The sequence below is a fragment of the Vigna unguiculata genome, chromosome 9 (assembly GCF_004118075.2).
Source record: "Vigna unguiculata cultivar IT97K-499-35 chromosome 9, ASM411807v1, whole genome shotgun sequence".
Classification (NCBI taxonomy): Eukaryota; Viridiplantae; Streptophyta; class Magnoliopsida; order Fabales; family Fabaceae; genus Vigna; species Vigna unguiculata.
The window spans coordinates 36,391,856-36,404,146 of NC_040287.1; the positions used below are offsets into that span (position 1 = coordinate 36,391,856).

Below are 12,291 nucleotides of genomic sequence, written 5' to 3' on the forward strand. Positions count from 1 at the left end.
ACACCTCTTCATAAGGCATGTGAGTACACCGGTACCACAACTAATCGGATTCATTCTCTCTTCTTTTTAAATCTTATATTTTTATTTAATACTTAATTTAAGTATATTTATATATTTGATCTTTATATTTCAATTAATAAAATTCTTTATTAATGAAACTGCAAACAAATATATGTTAGGCTCAAGGTTCAATCAATCATAAAAATAAACAAAAATATAAAATATATACAAAATTAATGCCTAAGTCAAAATTGTGTTGTTTAGAAAGTTGAAAAGTTAAAACAGAAAGTCATGGACACACCTTTAACTAGGACACACTCTTAACTGAGTTGTGTCATGTATTCATTAGTTTAATCCATGGTTTTAGCATACTTCCAAGTAGTATCAATAATGTGCACTCATGTGCACTCTAATTTCATTAAGAGAATGTGTTAGAAATGGTGGCAAATTTTGATTCCATGATACAATGAGATTTATGTTTTGTTTGAAGTTTGAAGTTTGAATTGAGGAACTAGTGATGAGAGATGAATAAAAGATGGTGAATGGTCATAGAAGGTACAGTGCAAACAGCGAATAATACTCTCATTAAATACCACGCTTCAGTGTCTGCACCAAAAGAGATAGCCAAACCAAGTAGATGACTCATGAATCAATGCAACTCACTCACAAAAATCCACCCAATGTTCCTCCAACATCAATGTTGTGTTCCCATAAACAATATAACACCACCTTCATCAATTCAATGGCCCAAATGCCACTTTCATTACTACCTTTTTTTCTCCTCAAAACCCCTCACTCCCAACACTTAATTAATGCACCAAACACACTCTCACACACCCTGCAGAAGGTGTCACAATTTCATTTCATCACTGAAATATTTGTGTCAGCTAAACTAAAACTAAAAGGGAAAAAAAATACTACTACTATGCTAATAAGTGAGATCCCTAGGTAGGCACGTTTATGGATGTGTGTTATGTATTGATGAATGTTTTTATCCCTTCGAGGTTGGTGGTATTAGCTCACCCTCTCTGAATGAAAATATCTTAATCTTGTAGCATACGAAAACAAGACCCTCTGACACACTACTTCTCTTCCCCTTCTCATCTTGTTTTCTAGTTTTTGCAATGGATCTACCAACACCCCACCAACCCACCATGCATTTTCTCTTATCATCTCATTTTTTTTCTTCCATTCTATTGCAGCATAAAAGGAAAGTATATACTTGCAGGGAGAAGATATACCCAGAGGTTTATACCAAATGCTGGTAATGTCTGAGCAGAAAAAGTAAACCCTCACAAAAGCTTTTCATTGTAAGCAGAAAGAAAAACAAGTAGATATGATAACAAAAAAAAAACAAAGTGGTTTAACTTTAAGCAAATGGAAGCCACAACTATGGACTATAATTGCCAAATATCTACAATATACAAGCATGAAGAGGAATTGATATGTAAATAATTGAAATCATACACATTTTTTGAATTGTTGATTCCCAAGCAAATATGTATGCCAGTTCCCCCTTTATGGATTGAAAAGGTGATCCCCACACTTGCATTTCCAACACATTGGCTTGTAATTTGAAAGGTCATCACCTCTTGATGAGATAGAAACAACCACGGTTGCTTTTGCAGGTGAATAATGACTTCTATGAGTTTGAATTTGAGGTGTAACCGGGACTTGAACTGCTTCACAGTGCTCACAAGTACTGCATCTTTTTTCACACTTGGGAGGCCTAGAACCTATCTGAGATTTTGCCACAACCATCTGTTCCCGCTTTTTGATGTCCTTCTGCATATATTCAAGTACTCAATTATACCAACAGATTGGAAGATATAAAGTAGACGAATTCAGTGATGATTTTGTACCTGAGCAGGTTCTGCAAGAGTGGAAGAAACTGGTCTTGCTGCATGCATATATACAGTATAAGCAAAGTTAATCAGATAAAAAGAGAAAGAAGAAGGAAGAATATAGAAGCGGGATAACCTTTGGCCGTGAATAGAATAGCAAAGAGAATGAAGCATAGGAGGGTTTGTCTATAGTTGTGGCAGGAGACACAGACTTGAGTTAACCCCATCTTCTCATCAGGGGAAAGAGACTGCAGAAGAAAGGATTCAGTAAATTGTTTTGAGTGTAACTAAATACTAATAACAGCTTGATGGATGAAAAATGATGGTGGAAAAGAACAGTGTGACAAAGAGAGAGAGTGAGGGATATGTGGCAGAAGAGAAAGCAGTGCAGCTGAAATTCTGAAAAAGGTGTCCCAAACGTGGGTCAGATATTGAATGCCACCCCTATTATACAAAACCGATCCCTCACTCTCACCTCTTTTATTACCCTTATTATTTCCCCATCAATTCATAAACACTCACTGCAAAAGGTGTGTATTATAGATCTTGGACTCTGTGAGAACGGAAGGGTGTAAGCAAAGGAAGGACCTCACCACTCCAACAGACACACACGGTTCCTCGTTCACCGAGCCTCAAAAATCCAACCTCTGTCATATGGGGACAAATTCTCGAACTGAGAGCACCATTCAGACTTGGATTAATGGCCATCCCATGCTCACACACAAACACACACCGACCTTTCGAATACCACAATACAAGACACGGACATAAACAAAAAAACACATCACCAACTTCATTCACATCATCGGAATAGGTGTGTGAACACTTCATACTTTGGTCTTTCTTTTGTTGTGAAAGTTGGAAAAAATGAAACCCGCTTAGCCCTGTTTTGTCCGAACATCCATTTTCTTCTGCTGTAATGCTAAGTTGTGTCCATTTTATTTGGCAGATGATTCATTTTACGTTAGTTTAGCTTATTATCTCTTGTTCTCATGTATTATTCTCTATTTATTTATAATACTTGTTCTAAGATATATTGCAGAAATAGCATTGATCTTGCGTGTGTATACATATACAGGATTTGCTACGTATGTTCCTCCTCGAAAGAGTATGTTCCTCGAAAGAGTACACGAAACATTAATGCATCTCCTTCCATTCCTCTCATCATTATAAGTTACTGTTACGCAAAGCTGATGGAGTGGTGGGCCAATTAGGCTTATTTATGACAGCTGAATTCAACAGTTGCGTACTTTTCTAATAAATGTAGTTCATTCAAATAAAATTTAAGAAAATTGATTTTAAAATAATTATGGCAGAAACAGTAGTTAGTTACACTACAACAAACAACATTTTGAGATATGATTGAAATTCGAAAGAGTGCAGATTTTTAACTTTATTTTGGGTGTTCTCATTCCAAATGACTCCATATACATTGCAGTCAAAGTAGAATGGGCACAAGAAAATTGTAGGGTGCACAATTATAGCCCCGTTCTGTTCTTTATCAATGTATTTTTCACATTCTTGTGTTCTTTAAACCTTCTTGGTCTGTATTTTGTCAACTTCAGTGGCAAAAAGGTGATGAAGCCCTCTCCGTCTTACAAAAAAATGGCATTGTCTTGTCTGTTAGAATCTGGAAATATGGAAAACTATATCTGAAAACTGTCAACCATATGTTGAATCACGTCTGCTCCATCCGAATTTATGCAGTAAGTATTCACCTGATATAGAACAAATTTCAACCATTGTCAATACTTAAAACAAGGTGTAATATAGCAGAATACAATCACTATGATTTTCAGAACATAAAATGTGAAACATTGAAGACCCCATCATGGTCTTGCCTGGTGTTAAGATTAGAAAAGGATTATTGTTCCTAGATTATGTGTTTCAAGAAGCAGAAACTTGCCTGAATGGTGCCATGTGCCAGGTATTTCTGCCTACTGCCACTGAAACTGACATCAATTCTGTCCCAGCTCATTGCTGTCAAGCTTCTGATCATTTCCTCTGCAAGGGTCGTTAATTTGTACACCATTTTAGCTATGATCCGTAATATAAAGCACCGTATCTTTATCTTTATGTTCAATCCGATTTGGCAGAAGCATGTAACTAAATTTCAGGAGCAACATTCAGGATTTGTTCTCAAGGTTCTTAACCATACCAGGAAATTCTAGGTGGAGGGTACAAGTACTCGTACAAAACAAAACTATTAAGTAATGGAAAAAAAATTATGTATTCACGTGTCTATGGTCTCTACTCTCTACGTAATTCATATTCAAGTTTTAGATTATGTCATATTTAGATTAGTGATGACAGCCATGATCTTGAACTACTTCAATTTTTTTTATAAATTACACCTCAGAGTGCCACAGTTATAGTAAGTAGTGCTTTTTTTTACAAACACACTTTTTTTCTTTGAAATTATCTACTTTTAACTAATCTCATCGTGGTGTATATCATATAAAGATCTGATTCGCTTGTTAAAAATGTTTCTCACATCTAACTACTCCTTCAGAACAATTAGTGACTCCACCAAATACCATACTATAAGATGAATTATTAAGTTTAAACAACGTCAATACGTCTCCTTAAACTAATCTTCAAATGACAGCAACTTTGATTTTATTTTTTCATTTTCGCTTTCATGGGTCATCACAAAACTCCAAAAAATGCTCATCTTTTGAGTTTCATGATCCAAGCACCAGCCACCTCGGACCACAACAGACAAGAACTTGCCATGTTTATCGTAGTAGTTATATATTCCAAAAATATTTAGACAACAACACACTATACAATTCAAAATAAACCTCATCAGTTGAAAAACTTGAAAGTGAAATACCTTCCGAATCAAGTTTACTGGATCCATTACTCAGTTTGGATTCAGCAGGAACATCCTCGGTGACACAACTAGATTTTGCTGTCTCTACATTTACGATATGAGGGTACTTTTCATGTCTTGAAAGATGCCGCCGCTGAATAAAAAAACAAGTCAGACAAAAACACAATTTAGATAAATTATATTATATTGCAGAATCTTGATGATTACCTTAGGGAGTTCCATTCTACGTCTGATAGATGATGTACTCCATCCAACAAGCTCTATTTAAAGAGTCAAGTTGTTCTTGTAAATAATTTGTGGAGTTAAACATTAATTCACGTCAACTTAATAGTAATTGTGGTTATTTTGATTTCTGAATCAGACAAAATTAAATTGAGTGATAGGCATCAAAATCAAAAACTAAATTGACAGATTAAGACTTCAAATTCATCTGGGCTTATGACTAAAATACAAGGATACGGTCATAACGAACATTCGCATAGGCAACACGGCGTTTGAAGGAGCGTAAAGCAGACCTATAGAGAAAAAGGTGTAGAATGTTATTTGTTATTGGCTCAGAGAAGTAAGAAAAAGAAAAAAAATCAAACAAACAGAACCATAAATTCTTACAAGAATTTAATGTCTTCAGAGTCACGAACCATCTGAAGAAGAAGAGGGGGTTTCCCATTGTCACTATCTGTTAAAAATAGATGTTTTCCCGTTTTACCAAAGACCCCAGCAACACGAGACACTGCTTTCTCCAGAGAGTAAAATCCACAGAACATAGGAACCTGAAGCATACATAATTCCAAAAACTATGTCATTATCAACTCATACTAAGCCACTTCTGTGTATACCACAATCTTCTATTTATTGCTTTTACTCCCTTATTTACAGAAAAACGTTTCTCATCACAGGCAATAAAGCATTCAAATTGCTGATTTTGCTCCATAAAGTCATAGGCTAAAGCTACCAAAGAATGACCTGTTTATGACCTCTAGAACCAAGGTGTGGCGTTGCAGATGTAATGAAATTTATGGGCTCTAGTCCTGCAATTTTTCCTTCATATTTTCTGTCATGATTTTCTTGATCTGAAACATGACTTTCACAATGTCCATTTCCCTGAGAAAGTTCAAGAGATATGTCTCTCCCATAAAGCCGAGCTATTGCATATCTTGCCACCAAGCCTCCTAAAGAGTGACCTACAAATGAAATTTTCTGAACACTTGGGTGACGTTTTATAACTGATATAACCTGAGAAAACAGAACAAAACAAATATCTTTCATTTTCTGGGTTTTTATCTTCCTGCGTGTGGAATAAACGATTACAAAGATCAAACAACTGAATGTCAAAGCCATAACACACCTCCTCGGCTAGTCTATCTCCCATTACATCAATCCCATCAAAGGTCAACATTGAAGAATTGCGTTCACTGCCTGCGTTTCACAATGGTTATGCATTCCATTAAATGGTGGATGAAAGAGTGCAATAGAGAACACAAATTTAAAGATAATTGAAACTGCTTCACTTTCTTTAGCCTTTTAAAAAACACCAGGGGATGAACGTTGCTTCTAGTTTTCAAGCAATAACATCAACTCATGATAAACTTCAACTGGGGCACCCATTATGTGGGTTTTCTTCACAATAGAGTATGATTTAAATAAAATCAACAACACTTTCTCTGATTAGTTAAAATTGTGATTTTACAACATTTTTCTTAATCAAAATCCTGGTAAAAACAGAATTTTTTTATCAGACTCAATGCTACCACACATCAGAAAGATGATTTTGCTTAAACAGACAAAGGAGGCAGGCAGAATTTGTTTCTGCGAACTTACAATGTACAACAGCGTCTTCTGGAAACCTTTTCAGAAACTGCTTTGCGGCAAATTTCCAATTCTGAGCGCTGCACCAAAGAGGTATTGTTACATTACTTGACTAAAAGGCTAATCAAATAGATCACACACACAACCTAGAGGCAAATCATAAATAGAGTAGAAAAGATTCAAACTTAAAAGTGACGGTAGTTAGGCAAACCTGCCAACAAGACCATTAACCATTATGATCAAGTGGGTGGGGGTGGGACGCTGACCAGTCTCATCAACAACCTCAATATCAAAACCTCCCCCTGAAACATCATGCTCGATTCTGAAACAACCAAACCTGGGAAAAAAAGAACTCTTTTTGCTCTTCTTCTTCTTCTTGGTCCCTTTTCCGACACCCTCTTGCTTTATTTCTTCTAGCTGGGGTGCTGCTTCTGAATCCATGGAAATCACGGTGTTGGGTTTGAAAAGGCCAAAAGACAAAAACTTTGAAAAGGTGAGTATCTGGGGTTGATTTGGGGAGGTAGTAGAGTTCCCTTCTTATGTACTTGAAAGAAAAATACAGTACTAGAATGGGACAGGGAACTCCAACACGAAGCTGCCTTCAATGACTTTCAGCTTCAGCTTCTTGACTCTGACCCTCTCCTTCTTATACCATGCTTTCACTATTTAATTTTCTATGTACTATTCTATATGTCTTCAACCAACCAAATTTTTTCACTATTTAATTTTCTATGTACTATTCTATATGTCTTCAACCAACCAAATTTCACATTTTTTCTTTCAATTATTTTCTTTGATTCATCTGAAGCTTATCCACCTTATTCTTATAACTAAGATTTGGTCAGATCATATAAACTTCACACATGGATCGTTTAAGGTTTTGTTGATTAGTAGTTATTATTACCCCTAAAGTCTAAGCATCTAGAAATTTTGTTAAACCACTGTTCCCTACCTTACATCTTTCTTCACTTTTTCCGTCTTCTTTCTAGAAAGCTATAATTAATATACTCCATCTAGAAAGAAACACTTTGACACATAAGTGACCACATGTTTATTCAAATAATAAGAAGAATTGAAGAGAGAAAAAAGATTAATCACTTTCATGCCTACTTACCAGCACAAACATTTTCTGCAGAGCTGCAATGGTAGTCCCAAATTAGGGGGAAAAGATGTTATTTTTATATTTTAAAAATGTAAAATAAATTATTGACATACCGTACAAACTGGATCAGATAAAAATATAGAAAATGATATTTCAAATACTAAAGTTTGACAATATCTTTTAAATGATTTTTAAATATAAAAATATTAAAAGATGAAAAAGTAAAAAATTATTTATTAAAAAATTATCAAAATTTAATTGTTAAAGTATATTTTCTTAAAAATATTACAGATTTTCTAAAAATGGGTTAGATAAGTATAATATAAATTTTGTAAATAACATATTATGTCAAGTCGACTCAATTCATTTAATAACTCTTAATGATGATTGTATGTTATTATGGTTATGTATTTAATATCTTATTATGTTTGAGAATTGGTCAAACTAATTTAAGGATTATTGGCTAGGTTGATAATTAGGAATGAATGAGTTGTAATGTAATTAAGGGGAAAAGTAAATGTATGAGAGAAACTAGACCAACTTTAAGTACAAAAAGTTGAAGAGACTTTATAAGGTTGATGCTGAGTGCAAGGACTCATACAATGCGTAAAGTGTACATATAACATGAAAATTTATTTATAAACTATACGAGGATCTTATTTTGTTTCTATAAGTTTCTTATTTAGGTATGCTTTTAATTCTATTTAAATTAACGAGGTTTTTATTTCGATTCTTATTTTATTTTATCTTTCTAACATTTGAAATATTACTTGAAACTATTATAAAATATACGAAGTTTGTTTCGGTCCTATCAGACATTTTTCGTTGGTTTTTTTTAATATTTAAAATCACTAAAAAACGCTATTTTTTTAATTTTAAATAAACTAAAAATTAAGAATTACTTTAAAAAAGTAAAAGAGAAAAACATAGTGTGAGACTTGAAAAATAGCTAAGAGTGAAATTAATATATTAATTGAAGTTTGAATATTTTGTTATTAAAGTGTTGAGCTTATAAATAGAATAATCAATTATTCAAGTTTCATGTTATAAACATCAACATCTTTCTGACATTTTTTTTCTTTGATGATTATAACAAATTTATTTTAACAACATATTCGTTAAATAACTTAATCATTAACTTAGGATTAAATATATTTTTGGTTATTGAAAATTGGAATTAGTGTTTTAGTTTCTCAACTTTAAAATATTTGGATTTAATTTTTTTAACCGTTAGGTTTATTTGATGTTTTAAACATATTTCATGATAGTATTTGAGTTTGTTTACATCATTTGACATAATTTCACTTTAGTATTAACCGATAAATACATTTAAAACGTCAAATAAATTTTAAAAAATTTAATTTAAAGGATTAAATTCATTCATTTCTAAATATGAGAAACTAAATTGGTTCAAAATTTCAAAAAGATACTAATTTCAATTTTGATAAAAAGTTAATGACCAAAAACTTATTTAACCCTTAACTTTATTTCATGAGTTAACTTTTTGAAGTTCTACGAGTACAATCTAACCTTGTCAAGTTTAATAATTTGTTTCTAAAGGGTGGCATAGTCACAGACTTGATATTTGAAGAATGAACTTTGTGTATGTTTTGAGCAGTTGATTTTTATGAGATTGTTGGAAATGAGTTTGGTTTTTCAACATGTTTTATAGGTTGTTGAACTTGTATTGGTTAAGGTTGGTATAATTATATGTTAAACAATATTATGTTAGTTTGAGTAGTACTAGTTAAAATGATATGATTTTGATAAATAAATTAAGATTTTTGAATTAAATGTTTAATGTAATTAAGTAATGAATTAAGTGTGATATATCAGTTGAGTCAAAGTAACCCAATAAAAATATATTTTAGAATTAAATGTATAATTTTTTGCATGAAAATGGATACATATGTATACTTAAATATCATATTCTATAGATATAGCTTAACAACAGTGTCATCATCAGTCAATCTTGTTAAGAAGACTCTACTCAATTTTAAGTAATTACATTAAAAATAACTCAAATAAATCATTGAAAGACCCACACGCAAAAAGTCAAATACTTTCTCATTTCACCTTTTATATAATTTTTTTAAAATGAAATTAATTGTTTTACTGTTTTACCTTTTAAATAAAAAGTTTACCCTTTTTTTCAATTTGATATATATTTTTTTAAAAATTAACTATTTTTAAAACTAAAACAATTATTTATATTTTTTTAAAATAAATAAAACCCACTTACAGTAAAAATATGAAATTTATTTTTATAACTATAAAAATAATAATAATTTTATTACTTTTTATTATTCTAAAAAGAAAAAGTGAAAACACATGTTTACTTGTATGTAGTGTTTCTTTAAGAGGATAAACTATTTAAAGGGATTGTGAGGCGCATATTTGCAAGTGTCATTTGTATTCGTATAATTCAATTTGAGGGTGAGAGAATGACCGAATTTGCAAGATAGTGACTTTTTCCAATCTCGCTTAGGATGAGATGATCCGAGGGTGATATTAATGTTTTTACCATATTACCATTGTTAAAATCAAACGAAGTAGTAGCCGTAACAAACGAAAATGTTGTGGAATGACGTTGTGAACTTCCACAGTGGTCAAGGAAGGTGGTGGTAGAATGCATGGTTGAGGTTTGGAATGGTGGGAATCAGTTATGGGTAGGGTGAAACCGATTCCAAGAACCTATGCATGTGTGGGAATCAGTTCTCTTATTGATGGAACCGATTCCAATGTGTCTATTTTTTAACCTTGTTCTTGTGTTGCATAATGTGGTTATTAGTGTGAGGACCTGCTAGTGTTACATGGAGTCGCTGATGCTGGCAACATTGTCCCTGTGATGGGCTGACTGTGTGGAGAAGGAGGTCGAATGGTTGAATATGTGATGGGGGAATTGAGTGGGCTCGTGAGGATGAAGATGGATATGTGTGAACGAAGCGTAGAACAATAATCTTAGTGTATTAAATGAAGATTGAGAAAAATAAATAGAGAAAATGAGGTTAATGAAAGAAGTTGTGAGGAATGTAGATAAAATCCATTGTCGGTAGAGTTAAAGATAATTAAGAAGAACAAAAATCTGTGTATTTTTATGGAACCTCATATCAAGCATACACCAATTTTAATAATAATAATAATCAATAATAATATAATAATGTTAACTATAAGGATAAAATATTGATTTTATATTTTATTCTATTGAAATGTTATTTTAATGTATCATATTTATCAAACGAATATTTTATGTATGTTCACTACTACACAAGAATTAAAATTATTAAAATTCCTTTTAGTTTTTTTTTTTTTTGGAATATGACATGTATATCTCATGCAACTATTTGGTGATAGCTAACTTGCTCTCCGTATAACAATTTTTCGGATTTTGGTATGAAAAAGAAATATGTTAAAAATGATTACCATTTTGTTGATAATGTTTTTGAAGATAAAACAATTTTTATATCTCACGTTGTATAACTCATATATTTTTTACCAAAACTCTAGGTAAATAACTTTTTTTTTCTTACTTTTTCTCAACTATAGATACTTACAAAAAAAAACTTTACAATTGCTCAAAGGTGCTTGAAACAACTCTATCAATGGAGAATGTTATTGTGATCATGTGAGTTGTTTAAATTTTAGTTGTGTTGCTTCTACCAGCAATTATTACTTAAAATGAAACTATTACTTTATTTGTGTCATCCTCGAATCACAGCACTTGAAGAAACAAAACAATAACACATGGATATATACGAAGAAGAAAAGAACAAACCAACAAAAGAAAAATCACAAACTCAATAGTGCAATGGTACACACAATATGAATAACTTATTAAAAGATGAACTGGAAACATAAATAGAAACATTGTACATACAATATGGTAAAATAACTCATGAAGAGAGCTAAACATATATACATTTTTTTTATAGTAAATGACATACTACTAATTTGAGTAAGTTGAAACAATTGAGTATAAAAAAGTATTTAACAATTCCAGTAAACCTATTTTAATTTATTCAAAAGTGAGTTTGTTCTATAAGATATACGTTTACACACAAATTAATATTAACTTACAAAATTATAATATTATTTTGTTCTACTAAATTTTATTATACAAAAAAACTGATCCAAACAAATCTAAATAAATAAATTTATTTTGAAAGTGTTTTAACAGAAGTACGTAATTTTTCCCATTTTTGTGTAGCATAATAATCGGACAAGAAACATTGTAAGAGAAATAATGGAGCAGCTGGCTGAGCAAGCTTCTTACACAGTGTCTTAGTACATGCAAATGGATATACGCGTGTATGGTTTTATTTTCCAGTGACGAATAGTAATAATAATAATAATTTTTAAGCCACGAGGATTGCTAAAACCAAAGCAAAAGCCAAAACCCCCGCAAAACTATCCCACACTGACACCGCCTCCACCTCGCTCCACGGTGGCGCCGTCGCTTTCCCTCTCCAGTCGCGGCGTTTCGCCACGCGCGCGTACTCTCCACGCAAGCAGTAACCTACCCTTCTTGTCGCTTTTCACTTCCACATTCCACATGGGTTTCGTCCGTTAATTATTTTCATTAATTAGGGGTGTGTGTCTTTAAATCGGCGTGAGGTTCGGTGAAACGAGATCATATCCCCAACGCTAGCATCCAAACTAATCACAAAGACTCGTCCAATAAGATTCGCCCACGTGCGACAAAG

At 32.4% G+C, this 12,291-nt stretch overlaps 2 protein-coding genes across 3 annotated transcripts; both read right to left on the reverse strand.

Moving 5' to 3' along the window:
• Nucleotides 1-1,340: 1,340 nt before the first annotated feature.
• On the reverse strand, nt 1,341-2,584 carry LOC114164042 (EPIDERMAL PATTERNING FACTOR-like protein 2). Of its 2 annotated transcripts, XM_028048507.1 has the most exons (4): nt 2,367-2,584; nt 1,981-2,092; nt 1,863-1,900; nt 1,341-1,785 (listed from the first exon to the last, which is right to left on the reverse strand). In XM_028048507.1, the coding sequence occupies exons 2-4, from the start codon at nt 2,069-2,071 to the stop codon at nt 1,519-1,521; spliced, it is 396 nt and encodes a 131-aa protein (XP_027904308.1). In that variant the 5' UTR covers nt 2,072-2,092; nt 2,367-2,584; the 3' UTR covers nt 1,341-1,518. The 2 variants fall into 2 exon arrangements, with proteins under 2 accessions (XP_027904308.1, XP_027904309.1); XM_028048508.1 differs by lacking the exon at nt 2,367-2,584 and having other exon boundaries at nt 1,341-1,761; nt 1,981-2,360.
• Nucleotides 2,585-3,203: 619 nt separating this feature from the next.
• On the reverse strand, nt 3,204-7,120 carry LOC114164041 (putative lipase YDR444W). Its single transcript, XM_028048506.1, has 10 exons — nt 6,698-7,120; nt 6,499-6,566; nt 6,026-6,096; nt 5,644-5,913; nt 5,290-5,450; nt 5,140-5,195; nt 4,888-4,940; nt 4,681-4,813; nt 3,751-3,848; nt 3,204-3,562 (listed from the first exon to the last, which is right to left on the reverse strand). Exons 1-10 carry the CDS (start codon nt 6,925-6,927, stop codon nt 3,491-3,493), a joined length of 1,212 nt encoding a protein of 403 aa, XP_027904307.1. The 5' UTR covers nt 6,928-7,120; the 3' UTR covers nt 3,204-3,490.
• Between the last annotated feature and the right edge of the window lie 5,171 nt (nt 7,121-12,291).

What these genes read in the sequence shown, in the direction of transcription:
- LOC114164042 (XM_028048507.1), bottom strand. Translation starts at nt 2,071, where the DNA reads ATGGGGTTAACTCAAGTCTGTGTCTCCTGCCACAACTATAGACAAACC. An exon ending in TATTCTATTCACGGCCAAAG is followed by an intron (nt 1,901 to 1,980) that starts GTTATCCCGCTT and finishes ATATGCATGCAG; the next exon opens with CAAGACCAGTTTCTTCCACT. An exon ending in CTCTTGCAGAACCTGCTCAG is followed by an intron (nt 1,786 to 1,862) that starts GTACAAAATCAT and finishes GAATATATGCAG; the next exon opens with AAGGACATCAAAAAGCGGGA.
- LOC114164041 (XM_028048506.1), bottom strand. Translation starts at nt 6,927, where the DNA reads ATGGATTCAGAAGCAGCACCCCAGCTAGAAGAAATAAAGCAAGAGGGT. An exon ending in TGCGAATGTTCGTTATGACC is followed by an intron (nt 4,941 to 5,139) that starts GTATCCTTGTAT and finishes CTCTTTAAATAG; the next exon opens with AGCTTGTTGGATGGAGTACA. An exon ending in GTAGAATGGAACTCCCTAAG is followed by an intron (nt 4,814 to 4,887) that starts GTAATCATCAAG and finishes TTTTTTATTCAG; the next exon opens with CGGCGGCATCTTTCAAGACA.